The sequence below is a fragment of the Rhipicephalus microplus genome, chromosome 8, assembly GCF_043290135.1.
Source record: "Rhipicephalus microplus isolate Deutch F79 chromosome 8, USDA_Rmic, whole genome shotgun sequence".
NCBI lineage: Eukaryota > Metazoa > Arthropoda > Arachnida > Ixodida > Ixodidae > Rhipicephalus > Rhipicephalus microplus.
The window spans coordinates 5431499-5453946 of record NC_134707.1 but is presented as its reverse complement, the minus strand read 5'-3'; the positions used below and the strand labels follow the sequence as shown (position 1 = coordinate 5453946).

The following is a 22448-nucleotide window of genomic DNA, read 5'->3' as shown; positions in this document are numbered from 1 at the left end:
AGTTACTGTTTTTGATGAACGATATGTATTTACACATTTAATGTTGAACTTGAGGAGACATTAATTACGCTCATTGCATAATACTCGTGCTCACTGTATGCTGGCTGATTGATCAAAATACATTTAAGGGCAAAGATGTCTACAGTGAAAGAAGCTTTATATTTTGAAGGATGTTTTACGTCCTGACTCCATTGATGGAGTTGCACACCTGCCAACTCTCAAAAGCAAATGAATATTTGGAAGTGTTTTGGCACTCTTACAAAACTGAGTTTTCGGGCTTGGGGAGTTCGAGCAAATGTGGCAAGTACAGATTCGGTACCACATGCGCAGTGATGTAAGCATTTGCACGACGGCAAGGCCGACATATTGCTTCACAGAAGCATCAAACTTCGTTCGCCCTGCGAAAGGGCAGCATAACATCCGGACTGTCTTCCAAAATAGCTGTGAAGATAGCGCAATCCGGGCAGTATGCCTACTCACAGGCCTTATTTTCGAACGCTACACCAATAAGCGGACGTGGTCATGCAGGACCTTAGTTTTGGAAAATGTTGCAGAAGGTTGAGGACGCAAAACAGTACGGGTCGTACGAGAACGATTGCCATGGAAATAGCTGCAGATGCCGAAAACACAACGCATAGAGGCTCTGAAATGCCGTGCTTTCAAAGTCGCAGTGTGCGGAAGCAACAGCAGCGTGTCGCAAATGTCTCAGTCTCAGCAAATTTTTATATGCAACCCCCCCACCCCCACCCCAGCTGCAATCTCCCAAATTTTCATGCGGCTAGGTTGGCAGGTATGAAGTAGTAGTCCACAGTCTTTATGACAAGGTGGCTTGTATTTATATTTTTAATTAATTATAAATACCCCTAAAGGTTCCAAACGAGGGTATTACATAGGGGGACAGTTTGAATGTCCCAAGAAGTATTTTGAATGTGCCAAGCACTTTGTTATGAAGGCTTTTGACTATATTGCATCTTTCAAGAGAATATTTTGGTTGGTGCAAGCGTATTTATTTTCATTTATTTATTAAAAAATACCTGCAGTGCCCGAGGGCTTTATTGCAGGGGGCAAATACACAACGTAAAATACGCTTACACAAAAAGAACTATTCTAAAATAAGATGGTCACAAAAACAGATTATAAAAAATAGTTAGAAATTCAGTGAATGGCATATAGTCAAAGGGGATATGCACGGCTGTACCTGAAATATGTAATGCATTGAATTAAATTATTTATAGTATAAATGCTTTATACAGGTTGCTTGCTTACAGAGTAACATTTAAATAAGGAGCCTGCCAGGTATCTCATATTTATTTATTTACATTTCACCTACATTGCCGTGAGGCATTACGTAGGGGAGGTACACATAATAATTTGACTACATAGTTTTCAATCGAAACAATCGATTCAATAAATAAAACAGCACTCAAAATATTATAACAGAAGAAAAAAAAGCACTCGAATATTGGTGAGTGAAAACAACGTCACAGTGATGCATTTGTAAACACCCACACGCTTCGAGACAGCAAATCATTCTTAGTGGCAGTGATATTGTAGGAGTTGTTACAATGAAGAAAAAAAGGATTCATTATCAGTTTCATTGACGAGATCATCCGGTAGACGGTTCCATTCCTGTATTGTTTTTACGAAAAAAGAACTACCGAAAGAGTGGGTTTTGTAACGGTATTCTAATATTTTTCGTGAATGGTCTTGACGATTAGACACGTACGTTGGTGTGAGCAGATAATCAAGAGGGTTAATGGCCTTTCCCTTATAATATATACAATGAAGAAATTTAAGCCTGAGTTTCTGCTTCCTTACCATATGTCAAAAATTTTCTCATTATTCTAGCAATAATTTTTCAAGTAACTGTAAAATGACATATTATGTTGAATTGCCTCGAATAAGATGAGGCAAGTTGAATACGTGCAGCATTTAGAGTGGTTATACTTGAATGTCAACACAAAGGTCTGGAATTTTTATATAGAAAATGGGGGATGTAAATTGAAATGCTACATTACTTCAACAAATTCTAGGTGTTGGACTGCCTCTGTACCAGCATTTAGGTTATTTTCTTCATCTTATATCACTTTGCCTCGTAACTACTATGCATCAACTAAAAGGTAGAAATAATGCTTACTGGGCTCTTTTCAGCCTCATCATCTGCTGGCTTCACATGGTTGCAACTAGGCATAAGTGAATATTCGAGTGCCTATAATGTTCGATGAAATACTACAACTTGCGAATTCCCTTCAACATGTGTTTAAACTATATTAAATTCTAAAGTATTCAAGCTGAACACATAGATGTCTAAGCAACTAAATGTAACTTTCCTGTAAAAGTGGTTTCACTGTGGTTAGGAGTGCCATGTCCTGAATTATAGGGGAAATTCTTCCTCCCATGCAGCCACACTTCAAGGCCCCATGTAAAATGTCACCATTTATGAAAGGCAACACGTGAGCACGTGGCCTCTGTTCTGTGGAGCCTGCCTACATTGCCAACAACGGACAGCTAAAAAAATCACCTCTGGTTTTGGCATCATCTGTTGGCAAGCAAATTAATGAGTCTGGGCTGGTGGACAAGCACCGCTTGAGCGCTGCCTCTCCGCTCTTGCAACAGGCGATTCCTGCACTGCGTTGACTGCTGCCGACAAATTGAGCGTGGTGCGTGGTTGAAATGTAGAAGCTTTTCCGCTTGGCTCAGGTGAAGCGTTGGTGTGGTTTACTTTCTCATACGTGTATTAGTAAGCTCTGTGGAAATGTGTTTCCTATAGTCACGGACAACTTTTCTTGGCAATGAAGGGAGGGCTACGGAGCCAAACTGGGCATATGCCTTCACTGAAGAATATAGTCCCACAATCGCGTCCATATTTTTCACGTGAAAATTATAAAAAACAATATTACCTTATTTTCTACTAGGTGTTGTTTATAAGAAGATTTAGCTCACACCAATGACATGTTTTCATAATTCATTTACTTCATGCAGTGTCATTTCGTGTTTTTTCACTTGAGAAAATGTCGCTCATTTACGTACACGTCACTGTCAAAGTGGCGTCTTCGCCTTTGAGTGAGTGCTCATTGCCATCCAGCTATTTCAACGACTTGCCCAAGAAACTTGACAAATTTCACTCACAAATGTCTGTCTAAGCAGATGTAGTAAATTTAATGCAGTGTTATCATACGAACGCGGCCATCATTCGAAGTGTGAGCCGAATTGGGCTACTTGGCAGCGGAATGCACGTGCAGTAGCCCCACCCCTGTAGCTTTTCTTTATTGCCAAGAAAAGTTGTCCGTGAGTATAGTTTGAATCCTGGTCTGTCGCCTGAGAAAGTGTTCTGTCATTTTGTAAAATCCGTGCATAATGCTATAACGCCACGCACACTCAAACCACGTTGGGCATGATCACAGAAAAAAAAAATGTTGCTTCCTAAGAAAAACCGAGCTAAAGGTTGTTTCAAATGTTTTAAAACCATTTTAAACAATGTTGTCTCTGCAATATAAAAAAAAACACATGAGACTTGCATGAGCCAACCGACAGAGCTTCGTTGTTTTAACCGTGAATGCGCGTCATGCTCTATTTGTTGGCAGCAGTCGACGCACTGCAGGCCTCACGTGTTGTGCGAGCGGAGAGGGAGCATGATTGAGAAGTCGTGAAGCTTATTTTTGCTTCCATTTCAGAAACGAGAAGTAGGAGCAAAAGGCTACGAAGGCCTGACAAAGGGCTCCCACTCCTGTTGGCAATCAGCATCAGTGGTACAAATGGCAATACAAAATTCATCACACAAATTGATATCGAACTAAAGGTCACATAAGCAGTATACAGACCATATGATCAATAACAGATGATAAAGAAGTAACATATAGCTTAAATCAAATCAATCCGGATAAGTAGCCCGGAATACAAATAATATATGCACATAAACAATAGTGAAATACATATGATTGATAATCTGCAGAGTAAATTTTCCTGGCTTCAGTAACATATAACATAGGAAACAAGAACATGTCATCCACGAGCCCTGACGCATTGTTTTGTTAACCAATAGATGACGCAAAATGTACACATGCTTTCTTTAGCTCTCTGTCAATGGCGCTGTAGGCAGCAACCATAGAGTGCAGGCCTCACATTCGCGTGGTCCCTTTTGTAAACAGCAACAGTGTACATATAAACTCAACCCTAATAAATTATTTTTTTTTATTTCAAAAGCTTCTTATACTGGCTTTTATGTGCTAAGTGTAGTAAATTTTAAAACATAACATATTTTATGTTTTAAACATAACACATATTACCATGTTACCATACCATATTACCATAAAACATATTAACATGTTTTAAACATAACATATAACTCTCGCCTTACTGATATTAAAATCTTGCTGCTATTCAAAGTTGCTTTCACTGCACTTCTAACCCAAAAAGTTACATTCACGCACACCTGGTATCACTTCTTCATGTTTGTTGGGCGATGAGGAAAATTTTCATTTTTCTTTATACATAGTACATGATGTCAGATACTATTAGAAATTATTTGACCAAATCACTATTTGCTTCTAACCTCAATATTACTATTTGGCCATCCCCAGATTCAATTAATAATTAATGTGCACTGATGGCAAATGCTTTAGATAACTGAGAACAACATTAATTTCTGGTACAAATACTAAAGCACACGGTGCACATTGCAATGGGGTCACAAAATTTGGACATCTCTTTACTACCTGCTAGCTGCCGAACCAAAACCGCCTTGGCAAACCAGCAAAGCGTCGGAGATTCCAAAGGCGGGACTATGCGAAAAATGATCGCGTTCCGGGATTCGTTGGTCTGGTGGGTGGAGCGGCCCAAGAAAATCTCTCGCCAGGGTGTCGTTCCGAAGACTCGTTGGTAAGTCTAGGGGTTGTCGTCGAACACGCTGTGTTGGTAAGCTTCGCTACCTGGTGCACTTGGTGGAGGCGACACACTGGCTTTTTCTTCGAGGCGCAAGATTGGATGGGGCTTGTTTGTTTGGAGCTGGCTGTTGGGAAGCAAAAAACTTCGTCCTGTGACATCACCTGGAGCACAGGGGCCATCAAAAACACCCCACATCGTCATGGCTGTTGTGATGGGTGCACAGAGGGGCCGCACTTAATGTCTCAGCTTCATACATGAAATAAATTACCTTTTGGTCATAAAGAAATTTGTTAAGTTAACAAGGGTTGTGTGCTCGAGCTGATGTTTGGACATGAGGACTTACCAATTCAAGGCTAGAACTGATTCGAGAACACAACCCTGTTTACGAATTTTTTAACCGGAAACTTTAATCTTCCCCATCCTGCCGTCTGTTGGTCATAAGTCACACATACCTGCCAACTCTTTCTATTTTCCTGAGAGACTCCCAAATTCTGACCAGAGTGTATGGGTGCAGCCGTAAATCTCCCGACAAACAGCCAATACCAGTAATAAATAGCATTATCATCATCATTCTGAACCTGTTTTAGTCCACTGCAGGACGAAAGCATTTCCCAGTAATCTTTGGTTTGTTTTATTCTTTGCAAGCTAATTCCATTTAATCCCTGCAGGCTTCTTAATTTAATCACTCCATATAACTCTTTGCCTTCCTCTACTACATTTCCCATGGGGACTTGAAGAGCCAGAACTGCGTGCTGCTAGACTAGAATATTCCAGAGAATTTTTTGGCCTTGAGGAACTAGAACAGCTTGCAGCTAAACCCTCCCCTACCTTTTCATGTAAAGGCAGATGAGGCCACCCTGTTGGCGTGTCACCTTGCTTATTTACAGCTCAGAACATTATCATTATCATCATCATCTTGGCGAGGAGCTTATGATAGCATCACACTGCAGTGCATGCAAAATCAGCTTTGTTGTCTTACAATGTTGTGCAGTTAAGCGCGCTAAGTGTGAGAAAAGGCCATTATATTTTGCAGGTCATCGTAAATTTTGTACCATGCATGTGTAACTACTCGTACTTGTTATAATTTTTAGCACTGGTGTAATTGCTAGTGTTTAAAAGCCTTACTACAATGCATTCAGAGCTGTGTATTCCTTTGAAGCATTTCTGTAGCCTTGAGAAGCAAGAAATAAAAATTGCACATATTTTTTTCTTGTCCCCCTCACCCCTTCATATACCTCTGCAAATCTCTAGATTTTCGAGGTATTTAGGTTGACAAGTACAATCTTAGTTGATGAATGCATTGCTTGTAAGTGCATAAATGCTATGCTAATATCACTTACGCTCCCAGATTGGTGTGTACACTGTTCCCGCATTAAAGAGCCAGTCAACTGGCTCCGAATTTTTTTTACACCTCCCAAACAAGCTTGGCAATTCATAGAGTAGACCGCAGCAATCACGTTTTCTAATTATTACAGAGCTGCGTGCCCCGCAGAGCCTCCATTTCGAAAAACAATTCCCGCACTCCTTTCCTATGCCTGATCAATGCTCCTCGCACGTGCAGTGACGTCAGCTCGGTGATGTGACACAGCACGCAGCATCGATTGATCTAAACCAGCTTTCAACAAACAGTAGTGAAGTCAAAGACAGTTCCTGTTCTCACCCACAGCTGTGACAGAGCTATTCGATCATACAAGTTGGAAAACCCCCCTTAGGCTTCACGTATCGAAATCCGGTTACATCACTGGCCAAGTTTTTGGGAGTTAGCAGATCGTCGCGCCACCTGTTTATCAGCACACCCACTATTAAACACATTATTTGTGTTTTATGTTGCTGCTCTCAGATGGCACGACAGTGTGCTCCCAAAAAATCAAACTCTAGAAAAATCAGGCCAACTGCATGTCCAGGTTTTGGTGCAAATCGTTGGTGCATACGTAGTTTCGCTGCAAATGCTTGTCGGCTGCAAATCAGGCGACTTGGCTGTGGAGGAGCATCGGTACCGGGTGAATAGTAAACAGCCAGGCATCACAGCAAGTGGAAGTGCGTTGCGAATGATCGAGTTTGCCGACCACATAAATTGCTGACGTCTTGCTACGTTGTCGACGTGGGCGGAGTCACGATGATGGGTTACGCCTTCCGCTCCCTCTGGAAAAGGGTGGCGAGGCCACACAAAAATTTGAAACCAGCTGAATGCGATGTTCTAGCTCCTGGAACTTCCTCAGTATAGCATTTATTCGCGAAATTCTTGCAGCAGCATGTTCACGAAGTAAAAGTGCACATATTTATCTTTAAAACAATTTTTGGACCTTGTGGTCGTTTACTGGCCCTTTAACAGAAAAGCCACTTTTATCACGGGAAGAGGATCGTTTAAACAGAAAAGACGGGAAAGATTACACAGGTGATGGCTTTCCGCAAAGCTGGCTTTACATCCTTGATTTGGAGGCCATCTGTCTTGGCATGGTACTGATATTTGTATTTTGAAAGATCCGAAGTCCATGCTTTGCAAGTTTTTGGAACATTCACCCAGCTGGAATGGCCCAGTATACGAGAAAATACATTGAGATTTGGAACATGATTCTGACGTACTGGCATTGGCATTTTGATCAGAAGAAAACAAGAGCCGAAAAAAAAATGTGATGTTAATCTTCTTTTCTAATGCCTACCTGTTATCCTAAAGTTAAAGGTGGTTCTTGTTGCTTTCTGGTTGCGTTCACTGAGCTTAATGGTTCCTCTTGCAGCAACATTTTCCTTTTCACATGTTTTTTGTGTGATTACGTAGTTAATGTTCGACGACTTTTCTGAGCAGCCGTGGTGTCGGTCTCATTTCTTTATAGCTGGTGTTGCTTGTCTTTGCTGCTCAATTGCTTATGTCTGCCTAGAATTTGTGATGCTTTATTCAAAGATGTATTGGGCACTATTAATTATGTAGTAATAGGTTTACTTCCTGTCTGTGGTTCAATTTGTCCCTTGCGATTTCTCTGCGAATGCTGTTATTTTTGTGGTCCTATTGAAATTTCTTACACATGTCAAGAATATAAGAAATAAGTATAGTGAACAACAGTGTATAGGTCAAATTGAGTGATTATTTTGAAGTTTTCTTTCATACACTTTGTACTGAATGGCAAGTCATGCCTGAAAATAAATGCGAAGTGCAAAAAGATGGGACTCGGGAGTCAAGTAGACAGTACGGGCGCTCTGCGTCTCGTGTCTTGTCTCCTGTGTTTCGTTTTTTTTTTGCTCTCTGATTTTATTTTTAGACTATGTACCAATTCTCCAAGCAATGCATTTAATTAAGCAAGTCATGCCCATTGCATGGTTTTGCTGTGCCTGCTTGCTATAGTAAGTAGACTAACTGTTGCTGCCCTTTGAACTTATCCTAATTACTTAACTACTGAAACCACTGTATGAGTTTTGAAGTAGTCTAAAGTTCTTGTTGGCCTTCATGTGCAGTTCTTGTAGTTGTGAGATCAACATAAAAATGTTATGTTTCAGATGTTGCTTGTTTTTAAAAAGAAAGATGGCAACTCTGGTAGTTTGGTAATACCTCACAACAGATATAAAACAGTGGAAAAAAACACAAAAAATGGACATTATAATGATACAAAAGTCTTGCCAGGGTACCATTGTGAGTGCTATTCTGTCACTATACTGGCGTTAAGACATGTTTTTTGCCTTGTAATCATCATCATCGATATGTTGTCTGGTTGATTATGCTCAAGTGAGATAACTCAATCTTAGTATATTATCTGCTATCTCAGCTATGTTCTCGTTAAATTTGAAATGTCGCTACTCTTTTATGTACCAAGAATACTGCTGTAGCCAATGCAGGAATGTAGGTGATGTAAAAATGTTGCTTAACTGTGTAGTGTCTTCACAATGTACAAAAACCAGTCAAGCCTTTTAATTAATGCCTAAAATTTCAGGGTGCTTGAATGCATGACTTGCATGCATTGGGATGGTGGGAGGGAGGATGATGCTAACGTGTGCCACTAGGTCTGTTATTATTGCAAGAAACAGCACACCAACAGGACTGCAGGTTGTTGTTTCACATTGTCGTACACCAACAGGCTGGGGACATCTAAACACTTTCTTTTGTGCACCATTAAGACGACGGCATGTCATTGCTCTTGCTGTTGTTTGGTGTTAGTGTGTAGGGTGCAGAATTGACTTAGGAAAGGACAAAAGAGGGTGAAAAAGGGCTGATTTTGAATTACTTTGTTATTGAAAAGGGCAGATTATATACACACTGGTCATATCAAAACACAAGAAACAAAAGTAGAGTATTCCCGCTGTAAGCTTTAAAGCCTAGCCCAGTAATGTGGCCGCACCCAGGCTGTGAAAGCGCAATTGAGGGAGTGCATCAAAGTTGCTACTGCAATGAATAGCAGTAACCTATATGCACTCCCTCTATGCTGTAACATTGATGCACTGTCTCAATGCTGTAACCTTGATGCAGTTCCTCAAGCAGTAACCTTGATAATGAAAAGTGCAATGAAGAACCTGTTGTGTTTTGGCCTGGCAAAAGCACAACAGTGATAGCGTAGTTAAGTAGAGTGCTCCCATTATCTGTCCTGTTTTTTTTCATTTGACTGTGGTAAGTGACTCTAGTTTATGGTCACATTGAATCCACAATCATGCAATCGATTGGAAATGGCCTTACACATCATTATGAACATTATTACGATGTTTGTGCGGGCACTTGTGTGGGCATCTGCTCGTTGGTGTCACACATGTGTTCCCATACATCAGTATAATGAAATATATGATTCTGATAACCAGTGCATATATATTCTGCACTTTCTGATAATTAAGCGATTGTGAGTCCATATTACTTCAGTACTCTCTTCTGTTCTTTTTCATGTTGATTCTGTGCACAAGAGCAGAAGCTTGGGTGGGTTGGTTTAGATTCATAGTGTTGCATTGTATAGCACATGAATGTAACAAAAGAAAGAGAAAGGATAAAAAAAAGGAAAGAGCACAGGCTTCAAAGTTGGAAATAAGTGCTCTTTCTACTTTGTCCTTTTTCATACATTCATGTGCTGTGCAACACACTATCAATTCCGCTCTGTGTACACCACTATCACATTTTACAATCAATCTGACCAAGCTTCCACCTTTTATGCTGTTCCTCATTATACACGTTAATAAGATGACGGCATCCTGTCAACACTTGAGGTATGCACGTGTGACAACAGCCTGTCATTCAATTTTTCGTCCTGTATCATCCTGCCGTGTGCTGCGTCTTGCCATGCACGTCACCATGTTGTGAGCCTGAGCTAATGTGAGGCATGTACACCGGTGAGCAAAAATGTGTGGACCACGGGAACATATGCCAAAATTGCTGTTTGCATCACTAGTGGTGAGCTTTCTGCTGTCGAGGGCACTGCTGTGAAGAATGCCTGCCCAGAGCAATGCTCTCAACAGCAGACTGCTTAAAACAAGACAGTGCAGACGGCAGGTTCGACACAGGCTCCCATGGTACGTGTACTTTTGCTCCCAGCTGTACTCGCTGGCTCCTATGGCTGTGTGCACAATCTTTTTTCTCCCTACTGGATGCTTGCTGTGTGTGTATACCTTCCTTGTGTCTGTGGTTTGCAGTGGAGCTTGAGGATGCAGGAGCAGAATGCTATGCTGGACTGCGAGCCTGTAAGCACCTTTTGGCTTCTCCTGGCACAACTATGCGAGGAACGGTCTACCCGTGGGCTGTTCACTAATTCTCTCTTAGGAGGACCCTGCGCGAATTGCACATGTCTCTGAAGAGCCCCTCTTCAGGTTTTGCTGTTCCAAGCAAACGAGAGCAGCACATAGATTGCTAAATGGCAGTTGTGTCTGGAAAATATAACACACACCTGTGCTCTTAAAATGAGGTCACAAAATTTATAACAAACAGCCATGCCCCTCCCTCTTGAGAGAGGTGTGCTTGCAGAGATTGTGTTACAGGCACTGTATCTAGTGGTACATTTTGGATTGCAAGTATTTCGAAGACTGCTCTTGATACGAGCTGACGAAAGCATTTTTAACTAATGTGCAGACTCCAACTAGAGTAATCGGAGGGTGGAAGATAATATATGTCACTGCATCTTCCATTGCAAATAAACGAGGTGCAATGATGCATTGTACATGCAGCCAGAACTGACGTCCCATCAGAATGAAAACTTTGTCACGGATCTTCAGACAACAGTCGACCAGGTTAGACCAATTTTAATTACACACTAATGGCAAAAACACACTGTCCTCAAGACAGTGGCAAGCACAAAAAAGGAACACACTAAATAACACTAGTGTGAAACAAAGCTATCATACAGAGAATAAGCAAAAAGAACAAGGCACAAAACAATATCAATCATTCTTCACTCAAACCACTTAGTGTTTTGTGTTGATGCACAATGAGGCGAAGAGGCATTGTGGGAGCGATGGCGTTGTCGTAAGCATCCGAGTCAATGGGGAAGGCTTGATTCATTTCAGGATGCATGTTGGCATTGTGGTTGAGGCTGGGAAGCTCGAGGTTTGATGACTTGGGTGTCACAGGTCCTGTTTTTGAGATGGCCAGTGTCTCGCAAGAAGACGAACTGGATCAGGCGAGACCTACAAAGCAGTGCCATAGGTCACAGTGCTCGGGACAAAAGCCAATGGCGCTACGTGGGCGTTTCTGGTAGTCCCACGTCCAGATCCTTCGACATGTCCTCGAACACACAGTGGCTATGTTGAAATGTTGTAGAATGTAGTAGCTTGAGCACCCGGAACAGAAGCTGTGGACGCTTGTAACCGGCTCTCGTAAAACGTAGGTGGTCGAGCACCTGGAACAGAAGGTGGCGACACTAGTACCCAGCTCACGCGCTTAGGTTCAACACCCAGCCCCTATGCCCATGTCAGCTTTTGTTTTATATTTTCCACCTCATCTTTCTCTTCTGGTGTCGTAGTTATACGTCACGCTATGTTGAGATCTGAGTTGACAGTATGCCAGGGTGCTTCGAGCTGGAGCATGGTTCTCCAAAAGAACCAGCTGAATGTGTTCAGCCCTCTGTATTTCAACCAGCCAAGTGTGATGGGCATCACAAGAGCCTCTTAAGACACTTGAAAATGACCAGATGAATGGACCATACGGAACAAGCATTTCTCAAAGCGTCACTGGCAATAGTTCATAAAAGTGGTTCTTCACACAATGCTAAGCTGACAGTGCAAGTCCCACTGCGTGAAACAGAAAGAGAAGAAGAAAGAAAAAAAAGCAGGTGTCTTATGTAGATGTGATATGCCCTACCACCTATAGAGGCTCCACCAATAGCCACTTAGCGAGCGCCAGCGACACTACATGTAGGAAGCCGAGTAGACATCAATGCTTTGTATAGCTTTTTCGTGTGCAAATGAATGAAGTTTGCTGCTGCGATTTCCCATTTATTAGGGTGCCAGGCAACTAATTTTGTGCTGGCAGCTACTGGAAAGGTGTGGGCCCTTACAAAAATGGACTTGTACATGGTGTCTGTTACAAACGAGTGCTTAACTAAGCCACATCACTGACTTCGAACAGCGGTTTGAAAACTAGGTGCTGATGGTTCGCGTGGATTAAAAAAAACAAAAACAAGTATCGGAAGGCGCGAAAAGGACTATTTATCCTTTCTGCAGAAGACGCTGCCGAGACCGCCCAAGCAAGATTGGGAGAATTCGAGACATCCAATTCCACAGACTAGTCTGTGAGAAGGATCTATCCCTTTCCATAGCTTTCTCTGTGCTATGCGTAGACGAATCATGTAAAAGCTTCTCGAACCAAGGCACAAACCGACATAAGCGCGCAAAGGGTCAGTCAGTGAGGAGTTCGTCAGTGAAGAAGTTACGATGTTCTGTGCTTGCAATATCGACGCAGGGCTACAGACAAAGATGAAAGGAAGAGTGCACAGGAAAAGTGCTGCATCTTTGTCTGGAGTGCTTCGTCAATTATGCAAGCGTGCCAACTAACCCAACATTCTACCGCATTGTTCAAGTGACAGGGTGGTTTCCTCGACCAGAAATCTGTTTTTTGATGGTGTAGTGCGGTTAGTTGGACTCGAAAGTATGAAGAGATCACACCGTGGTAGCTGTGACAAGTTTTGAAAAGGATCTCCGAGGAGACCTGTTGTGACCAACTGCAAAAGAGAACAAATCGTCAGCGCTGCTGTTTATGTGAATTGTAAAGCTAGTACATATGAAATATGCATCTTGCAGACCAGGATAACGAGGCCCATAACAAGAACCAGCATAACAAGCTATAAGGTGCAGCTCATAGTGAACAAAATGTGGTCTCAATCACCTCTTGTTCTTCTTAATGTCAACCGTTGCTGCATTGCTGTTTCTGTAAATAATAAATGCAGAGCGAAATGCCCTTGCACGGCGGGCGGTCGAAGTGAACCAACACATATTCAGGCTGCGATAATTTTTGTTGCCTATCCATGTAAGAATCATCAAGTGCATCCAACAAACACCAGCATGGCAGAACAAAAGCATGAGACGAAGAAGCGATGCATTAGCTTACAGAGTAACAAGGGGTCACCTCCTGAACGAATGGCGGTGGTCCATTGGTTTCATCATTCTCGCTCATGAGGCCTCGTGGTAAACGAGTAAAACCGTGTTGTGGACAAGTCTTTGTTGGTGTTTGAGCACCCTACCCCACAGAAGTTGTTATTCGACATCCCTTGAGGTTTTGGCCATTACACATACAGCAAACACTGCTCATTTCACTACAAAAATGTGAACAATGCAGAAACACATGCATAATGATGTAGTTAACTATTGCAGTTGTCTGCTTACTTTCCCAAGAGTAATAAGCAAAGCAAAATTGCCACTTATGACACTTCCATCAGCACGTATTAGGCATATATGGCACTTGAGAACACTAGCCAAAGCAAAGGGTGAGAGAGTTTGTGAGTTCGCTTTGGCAGTTGATCACTGCTATTGGGGGCATTTTAATTTTTTAGTTTTAATTTTTTAAGTTTAATTTTTTGTAACTTGTTCGGTGACGAACTGACTTAAAATATCGATGATTGTGATACTCCTTAATGTGAAATTAGATATGCTATAAGCAATTTTCATGGTGGTCCCTTTGCAGTGGCCACAATAAGATTTGGCTGCCCACTTTACAAAATTTTTTGGTGACATATTGTACTCTCATGTGACAGTTTGCTTGTCTCCTTGCCCTTTTGCTACTCTCTTCGCGCTTGATTTAATATTTTGCTGTCCTCATTCACTCAAGTTACGACAGACGTGTCACGCTGATGCTCAACACAGAAACAAATGCTTGAGAGCTGAACTTAGAAAATTATGTTGGTAAAACCCTCTTCGGGCAGTACTTTACAGCTTCCAGTGTACAACTTAAATTCGTAACAGGGTCTGGAGGGAATTCTTTATATGGGATCGCTGTAGTATGGTTCTGCGAAGCAGAGACATGCTGTCATCCCGCCCTAATATGACATGAATGGCAGTCAACGTTCTTTATTGTGGCATAGGAACCTGTGACAATCATGCAGGGTCTTCATCTTTTTACGAAGTACATTTTTCTTGTGTGTATCTCCTCGTAATAGATTAGTAGTGTAGTGCATCGTGTAGCACTAACACGTAGACTTTGTGAACATGAATTCCTTGCAGATGAACCAGTGTGAACTTTCTAAAACATTTCGGAAAGTCCTTAGAGCTTTAGCTAAATCCCCATGGAGCTGGTTAGCTTTGTACAGATATCTATTAGCCTTCCTTATTGGTTTAGATAGGATGAAAACAGTCCTACCACACAGTGCTGGACCAAGAAGTAGACACAGATGCTACAGAATAACAAAAATTGTTAGCCAGTGGTATTTTCTTGTGTTACTTTCAGTATTTTTATAAGTGGTAGCACCATTTACATCTGATCATGAGCTCGCAAGAGTGACAGTCAGTCCTTAGGCATCAGTTTAGTTTTGCTGTCCATATATTAGTTGAACGTAATAATGTGACACTTCTGTAATCTGCAGGTGGAAATTCGTTCAATGGGGCGTCGGCAAAAGCAGTTTGCCGTTACATTTTCTATGTCCAAGGAATACCTGTAAGTCATGCATTGTTGGGCTTATAAACACTTTGAGTACTGTGCGAAGGCATGCTTGAGATGGTGCGCTTACGCAGGTTTGACATCCCCGAGCCGAAAGAGGACTTCTTTAGTGCAGCACAGAGGGCACAAGTGGTGCATTTTATTCTCCAGCGCAAATCTTTCTCGCGTGACACCCAGCGGCGCCACTTTGGCATCGGTCGACTGCTCGCCGACGGCGTCTACCTGGCTGCTTACCCGTTGCACGAAGGTGGCTCTGACCGCTCGTGCAGTGAAGGCACGGAGGCCCCTCGCATGCAACTTCGGCGCAAGTGGGCATCACTGCTGGCAGTTTTTCGCTACCAGCCTTTGGACGATGTGCGGCGTTACTTTGGCGTGAAGATCGGCCTCTACTTTGCTTGGCTCGGCTTCTACACTACTATGCTCCTGCCGGCGTCCCTGTTGGGTCTCGGCTGCTTCCTATATGGCGTGGCCACGCTGGGCAAGCACCGCCCTGTGCACGAGATGTGCACTGGTTCGGAGTCGCAGCTGCTCATGTGCCCGCTGTGCGACAACGGCTGCGAGTATTGGCGGCTGCGTGACAGCTGCACGCAGGCCCGGCTGGGTTACCTGTCCGACAATGGTGCCACGGTCGTCTTTTCTATCTTCATGTCGCTTTGGGGCGTCACTTTTCTTGAGCTTTGGAAGCGCTACTCGGCACGCATTACTTACCAGTGGGACTTGTCGGGCTTCGACACCCTGGAGGAAAACTCAAGGCCCGAATACCTGGCACGCTTGTCACGTCTTAAGAAGCGTGACGTGGAGCTTATCGAGCAGCAGGAGAAGGGTGGCATGGAATCATTGTCGTTCTGGCGAATACGCCTGCCATTTAACTTGCTATCGGTGTCAGTGGTGCTGTTGCTAGTGCTGCTCGCCGTGGCCGCCGTTGTGGGCGTCATCGTGTACCGCATGTCAGTGCGTGCTACGCTGGCGCTACAGAGTGAGGAGATGTCGAGCTTCATTCCACTCATCACGTCCACCACTGCAGCTCTGCTAAACTTGTTGTGCATTCTTCTCTTCAACATGGTAAGTGGAAGTAATCACAACAGCATACAGCCGCATTTCTTGCCTATTGTTATTGCAAAACGTATCTTGTCGTTCAGCTACAGTGGAACCTTGGTGATAAGATCACAGCTCATACAATTTCAGGGTCTGCCCTTCTTTCTTCTCGTAGGAGGTTATCCCGTCTTTGCCTTTTTCATAAAATATATTATCATAACAATGAGTTGAAGTCCCGATACATCACATCCGCATCCTATATCTCCCCACGTGTCGACCACCCTTTCAAAGTTCACGTACCATCACAGCGCACAGTCACCTACTCATATTCATTCTTGCCAAAAACATCTTATGAATGGAATCACCTGCCTGCGTCACTAGTCGCAATCAGAGACCCTGACCGTTTCCGGAAAGCATTAACGAACACGCTATAAAGCTGCATCACGTTCACAAATGCATTTACAACACACTGAAACTGCAATTTACTTCTTTACCACCTATCTCTGTACAGGTCTTGATCTCAACAAATTTTTTTTTTTTTTTTTTTTTTTTTTTTTTTTTTTTTCCTTGCACTGATGTTTTCTTTTTGTGTGTGTAACTCGATAAAATTTGCTTTTTCATGTATCATTTTTTTTTTTTTTTTTTTTGAACATGTGTATTGAAAAGGCATCAGTCGATTATTTTTTGTGCAACATGCACTGACATTCACTGTGATTGCGACGTCAAAGTGTATTTTTTCGTCCTATTTTCTTTTGTTAGTTCATGTATAAACTTATCTAGTTTGTTTCCTTTTGTGCTCTATCTCTTAGTGCCACTTTTTCTGTGTATTCCTTATAGTGTTTTCATTTACTTCAGCCCCTCCCCTCTACAATGCTTCTTGTAAGCCCTGAGGGTACCAATAAATAAATAAATAAATAAATAAATTTTTCTGTGGTGCTGGCCAAGGCCCATTAGCCTGAATGTAATGGAGTGTGGTTGTTGCAAACCGATTTTCACCCCATACGAACAGAGGTTATACCGGACAGGTACGAGCAGGCAATGCCCACGCTGTCGCAGAAGACAAGGCTATCGCATGCGGGCATGGAAACCCAATTGCAGGCATGCACGCACAACGGCCAACACTTCGATTTTCATGGGAGACTCCCAAACTGGGAGCAAACCTCCCGATTGTACTGACACAGATCTCCCAAAAAGCATCCCCAACACCATAGTGATAAGAAAATAACCACAAATACCAGCAGTTCTCAAATTTTCTGGCCAAGTAAGCTTGTGCAAACAGTGATTTTAATAGAATAATTTTGAATCGATATTGTTACGTGGCATTGGCAACGAGAGAGCATTAGGTAGACGATGAATACGATCAATGCGATCGCGCTCTGTTGTTGTTGCTGTTGTTCCTCCATCTTATAGGACACTTTCTCTACCTACCATTACCTGGTTTCCTGCACATCTTGAACCCCTACTGGACTCTCTAGTAAACCTGAATGACGCTGCTCACTCCCGGGTGCGCGCACTAATCTTCTGCGCTGGGGAGAACGTAGGTCCGCAGATTGGCAGTGAGATGTTCAGGGACGCTTTACTTACATTCAGTGAAGTGGCTAAACACTACCAGTTTAGTAGGCGGTCATTTGCTCCTCCGCACAACAAGTTGTCTAGACCTCAGGCCATCACGTTTAGAATGCTCTAGATTAAGTCCTATCCAAGCCTATTTTTCCTCAGCATAGTCTCCTCAGAGGCGCACAAACCTAGTGCAAAGCAATCCTTAGGTTGCTTTTGCTGCAGTGCCTCAATATTGTGCAAAAAAGTGTGCTACTCTACTACTCGCTGTCACGAGTCACAGCACATCTGGTTCTCTTACTGCTCATGCGTTCGTGCACCGTATATTTACGAGCACAAGTATGATCATCGTCTAAAAACTTTACTGTCAATCACTTAGAGATGTTCATGATGTTGCTGCGGCCTTGAGAGATAATAAATGAAAAGTTATGCTAACTTAGCACTAATTTTTGATGTTTGTTCGTGATGCAAATTTCAAATGATTCGTATATTTTTGGTGACCCCACTAGATTCGTATCACCGAGGTTTCACTGTACATGGCTCACTAACAAGTTGCTTTGGGGCCGCCAAGAAATTGTGACACCTGCCTTCATACATTCCGTCATAAAGGAGAGTACATTCCAACCTCCCGAGCCCTGGGGGATGACATGTTTGGGTGCAAAAGTAGATCCCTCATCCTACTCCAAAATTTTTCTTTTGTTTTCTTGATGAGCTCTGATTGGGCTTTGGGTAATGTAATGGGAGAAAGTAGTGTACAGAGCGTCAATTTGTTATTGCAATAGCAGTTATATGGACACCTTTAACTGGTTTTTCTTGTTGCCATTGACGGCATGAATCCATCGCCGTCATGTTCCGTATATGTATATATATGTAAATATAAAGGCCACATTGAAGAATAACTTGGAACATGTATTTTCCAAAGCACGGGAAAACCTGCGACCCCTTGCTCCACAGCATGCCACAATAAACAACTGCATCATGGAGCATACTATATCAGTCTATGCGCTTCTTACTGGCGCCACCTGCATTTTACTTGACAGGGCATGGTCGCCCATACACACGTTTATGTACGAATTTGTACGTCTCATACTTTCACTGTAAAGTTTGCGTTGCAGTTACAGGGAGCATGAAGGTCACTTTGCCTCTCTGAAGCGGCTCCGTTTGCAAAAGGAGTGAGTCTCTAGTTAGGAGTGCCAAAGTTGGGGCAGTTGGTTGTGTGTAGTTGACATTTGCATTGCGCTTCTCAAATGCAAGGAACTAACAACTGTGACAGTTACTAGTTTGCACTCGTCTTGTGTATACCTGTGGCATTCTTTTCGTGTGCCCTTAATTGCGTTTGGGCAGTGCCCTGCAAGTTTCGAGCTGCTTGCCGTTCTTCGCATGACATTCAAATAGTTTGCTATTCCACTCATTACTTCGTTTTGGCAGCAAAACTGTGACAGAGACACGGAGAGAGACTGCCAACTATTGGCTCAAAATGTGTATTTGTAAAGCCTGATGGTGCTGCATAAAAAAGTGACACTTTAACTAAAGGGCTTCTAGGCTCGTCATTAATGCGGAAATGAACCTGGCATTTAAATCAAGAACTGGACAAAATCTCATCTGGTTGGGAAGCAATGGCATAATAGAAATAAAAAAGAAAACACTGACTGAAAAAAGGTTGTCAAAAAAAGTAATGTTTCAGTTGCACACAGAAACAAAAAAGTTATTTTGTCGACAACCGCATTTTGGTTGGTGCTTGAATCTAGCGTTCCTCTCATTGACTGATCGTTGAAGCTTAATCAGGTGTGCAGTGTAAAATACTTTGCCAAACAATGTGAAGACTAATGATGGCGTTTTTTTATTGCAGTTATACACACGGCTGGCTGAGTACTTGACCGAGATGGGTGAGCACTTTCCTCTACCTTTTGCGGCACAGCAACTGCCTTGTGCTGCTTCATTACTCGTGCCTTGTTCTGTTATGGGCAGAGAGCAACATTATTTTTGTTGGAGAGTGCATAACTGTGCTTTCATTAAACAAATCTGATAGTTCACAGCCTGATGTCTTTAGGACTAATGTGTGAATGTTCTATGCAGAAATGCCAAGGACACAGACTGAGTATGACGATAGCCTCACCCTGAAGCTGTACCTCCTGCAGTTTGTAAACTGCTATTCATCCATATTCTACATAGCCTTCTTCAAGGGAAAGTGAGTGCTGAACTCCGGAAATGCGAGGTTCATTTGATTTGCCTGCACAAGCTGAACCAGTTTCAACTGAGCCTCTCTGTAATGAATTTTTGGTGATAATGAAGCAAATGGGGAATTGCATCTTTCTTCCTATAGTGCAGTGAATATACCTTTATAACTGATTGCTGGGTATAGCGAGTGTCAGATGCAACTAAGTTTTGGTGAGGCCTTGCCGGACGACATGCTGCATGCCGTTATTCATTTCAGGGATGCATCAAAGGCACGCTAAGAATACTGGGCTGGTTTAGCAGCACTCGATTGGCGGGAATGTGTGAAGCAGCTGACGACACAGTTCTTGGGCATGGTTGCTCTTTGTCACATGCATCTCCTGTTCTCATGCTGTGTGGAGTGCATTTTATAGCGCAGCTCTCGCGCGTCCATTCCTGCATTGAACGTTGGTGTGCTTTGTCCGTCGTAACCAAGAGAATGAATTTAGCCAAAGATGCGTACTTGCAGAAAGAGTGGTGAGAGGGAACAGGCGAGATGGTTCCAGTGTAGAATGTGTTGCCTAGGAGCTTTTTTTAATAGTGTCTGCTCTGAATCACACCCACGTCCTGGCCAGAAGAACCTCCAAAGTAGCAAAGCAGTTGCATCGCATTTTACTTCTATAATGTAAATGCAAGGTCAAAAGCGGTATCAGCGTCGGCACAGAAGCAGCAAGAGCTGGCCGGGTGTACGGGCAGTCTTAGCTCGTGCCTCGCGCCAATGTGTCGATGTCGCTGCAGTAGTGGGCATTCCTCTTCACTACACTTCGTCCCCCGTCAGAAAAGGAGCCATCCTGGCGACTCACGGTGAACGGAGTACGAGCGGATCGTAATAAGATTTCAACCGCTGTACGTGAACGGTTTCACGACCCCGTAAGCGCTGGTCTGTGGATGTCGTAACGGGTTCGACGATTTAGTTAACAGGTGAAGTCTGCGAGACAATGCGGTAGGGTCCGTGGTATTTCGAAACAAGCTTCGAGGAAAGGCCTGTAGGCACAGCGGGAACCCAAAGCCACACAAGAGTGTCCGGAACAAAGTTAGGGTACGGCTGGTTATCGTCACGTCGAGATTTTTGTCTCCATTGGTCGACAGTTGTAAATGACTGGGCGAGCTTACGGCATTCCTCGGCACGGGGGGCAGCTTCAGAGATAGGCGTAGACTCCGAGGAATCTGGGTGGTAGGGTAGAATGGTATCTAGTGTGGTGGAAGGATCTCGGCTATATTACAGGAAAAATGGCAAAAAGCCCGTGGAGCAGTGTTATATGCGTACGTCACAAAAGGCAGAATGAGGTCCCAATCGGAGTGGTCTGAGGCAACATACTTTGATATCATGTCCCCTAGGGTACGGTTGAATCTTTCCGTCAATCCATTCGTCTGCGGATGGTAGGCGGTGGTTGTCCGGTGAATGATACGGCATTCGGCAAGGAGTGCGTTGACGACTTCAGAGAGGAATACACGTCCTCTGTCGCTGAGAAGTTCACGCGGTGCGCCGCGACGGAGAATGAAGTTCCGCATTAGAAAAGAAGATACGTCGCGTGCTGTGGCAGCAAGCAACATAAGCACAAGCAGACATAACTAATACAGTGTGTCAACTCTTTGCCATTAGTTTCTAATGTAACATTGTGCTTGTGCCATTGAACTCGAGCTGCAGAATACCTTAACATATTGAACTTTGCTGTAAAGTGGCTGAAAGCATTGCAGGCAAATTCAATGGATTAGTGGGCAGCGTGCATTGTGACCGTACCGGGCATTGTCTCGGCAGGTTCGTCGGTCGACCCGGCAAGTACAACACGTTCCTCAACTACCAGCAGGAGGAGTGCGGCATCGGGGGTTGTTTTGTGGAGCTTTCCATCCAACTGGCCATCATTATGGTGGGAAAACAGGCATTCAGTGCAATCTCGGAGATGGCGCTGCCTTACGCCATGCGGCTCTGGTCGCACATGTCGTTCCTGCGAAGCAGCAACCACGAGCACCAACCCTCGCAGCCCTGGGAGCGCGACTACTTACTTCCTGACATGGGCACCACGGGCCTCTTCCACGAGTACCTCGAGATGATCCTGCAGTACGGCTTTGTCACGCTCTTTGTGGCCGCTTTCCCACTGGCTCCTCTCTTTGCGCTGCTCAACAACGTGCTCGAGATTCGACTGGATGCGCTGAAACTCCTCGGCTCTTATCGGCGGCCCGTGGCTGTGCGAGTCCGTGACATTGGCATCTGGTATCGCATCATGGATTCCTTGGGCAAACTGGCTGTACTTACCAATGTAAGTAAAAGCCGGGTGGCTTCATTTTTTTGCACAACATTTTGTGATGAGCCAAAGGCACTTAGACAATGTCTGTCTAGCCTCCTAGGTCAAGCTGCAGTGGCATTTGCATTTCTATAAAGGCAAAACGCTACAGGCCCGTGTACCCTGCAGTAACAGTGCATGTTAAGAAAACGCAGGTGCTTGAAATATTCTGAAGTACTGCATTCTGGCATCTCAGAAAGCCTGCGTTGCTCTGGGACGTTAAAGGCTACAGGCCAAAAGCCTTCCACATCGTCATGGTTATTTCATGAACTGTTTCATTGAGTATGTATTAGAAAGTGCAAGGCTCGGCGTGAGTTTCACCAACGATCACATTGTTGACAACCAGTGTCCGTGCTCTCTATTATTGTGAAGCAATTAATTAGTTTTGCTCTTATTGGGCACAAGTTCGCCCCCTAAGAAGTTTGATGTTTACC

At 43.4% G+C, this 22448-nt stretch overlaps 1 protein-coding gene across 3 annotated transcripts in view; it reads left to right on the top strand.

Annotated features, from left to right (window-relative positions):
• The window catches only part of LOC119163993 (anoctamin-2-like), a 47030-nt gene that overhangs the window by 21448 nt on the left and 3134 nt on the right, over positions 1–22448 (top strand). Inside the window, exons 5-11 of one of the 3 annotated variants that reach the window (XM_037416086.2) lie at positions 4723–4878; positions 10480–10527; positions 14853–14923; positions 15001–15988; positions 19368–19404; positions 19595–19706; positions 21492–21990. In XM_037416086.2, coding sequence (XP_037271983.1) covers positions 4723–4878; positions 10480–10527; positions 14853–14923; positions 15001–15988; positions 19368–19404; positions 19595–19706; positions 21492–21990 — 1911 coding nt within the window. The remainder of the gene's footprint in view (positions 1–4722; positions 4879–10479; positions 10528–14852; positions 14924–15000; positions 15989–19367; positions 19405–19594; positions 19707–21491; positions 21991–22448) is intronic. The other 2 variants (XM_075870826.1, XM_075870827.1) reach the window with 2 other exon arrangements.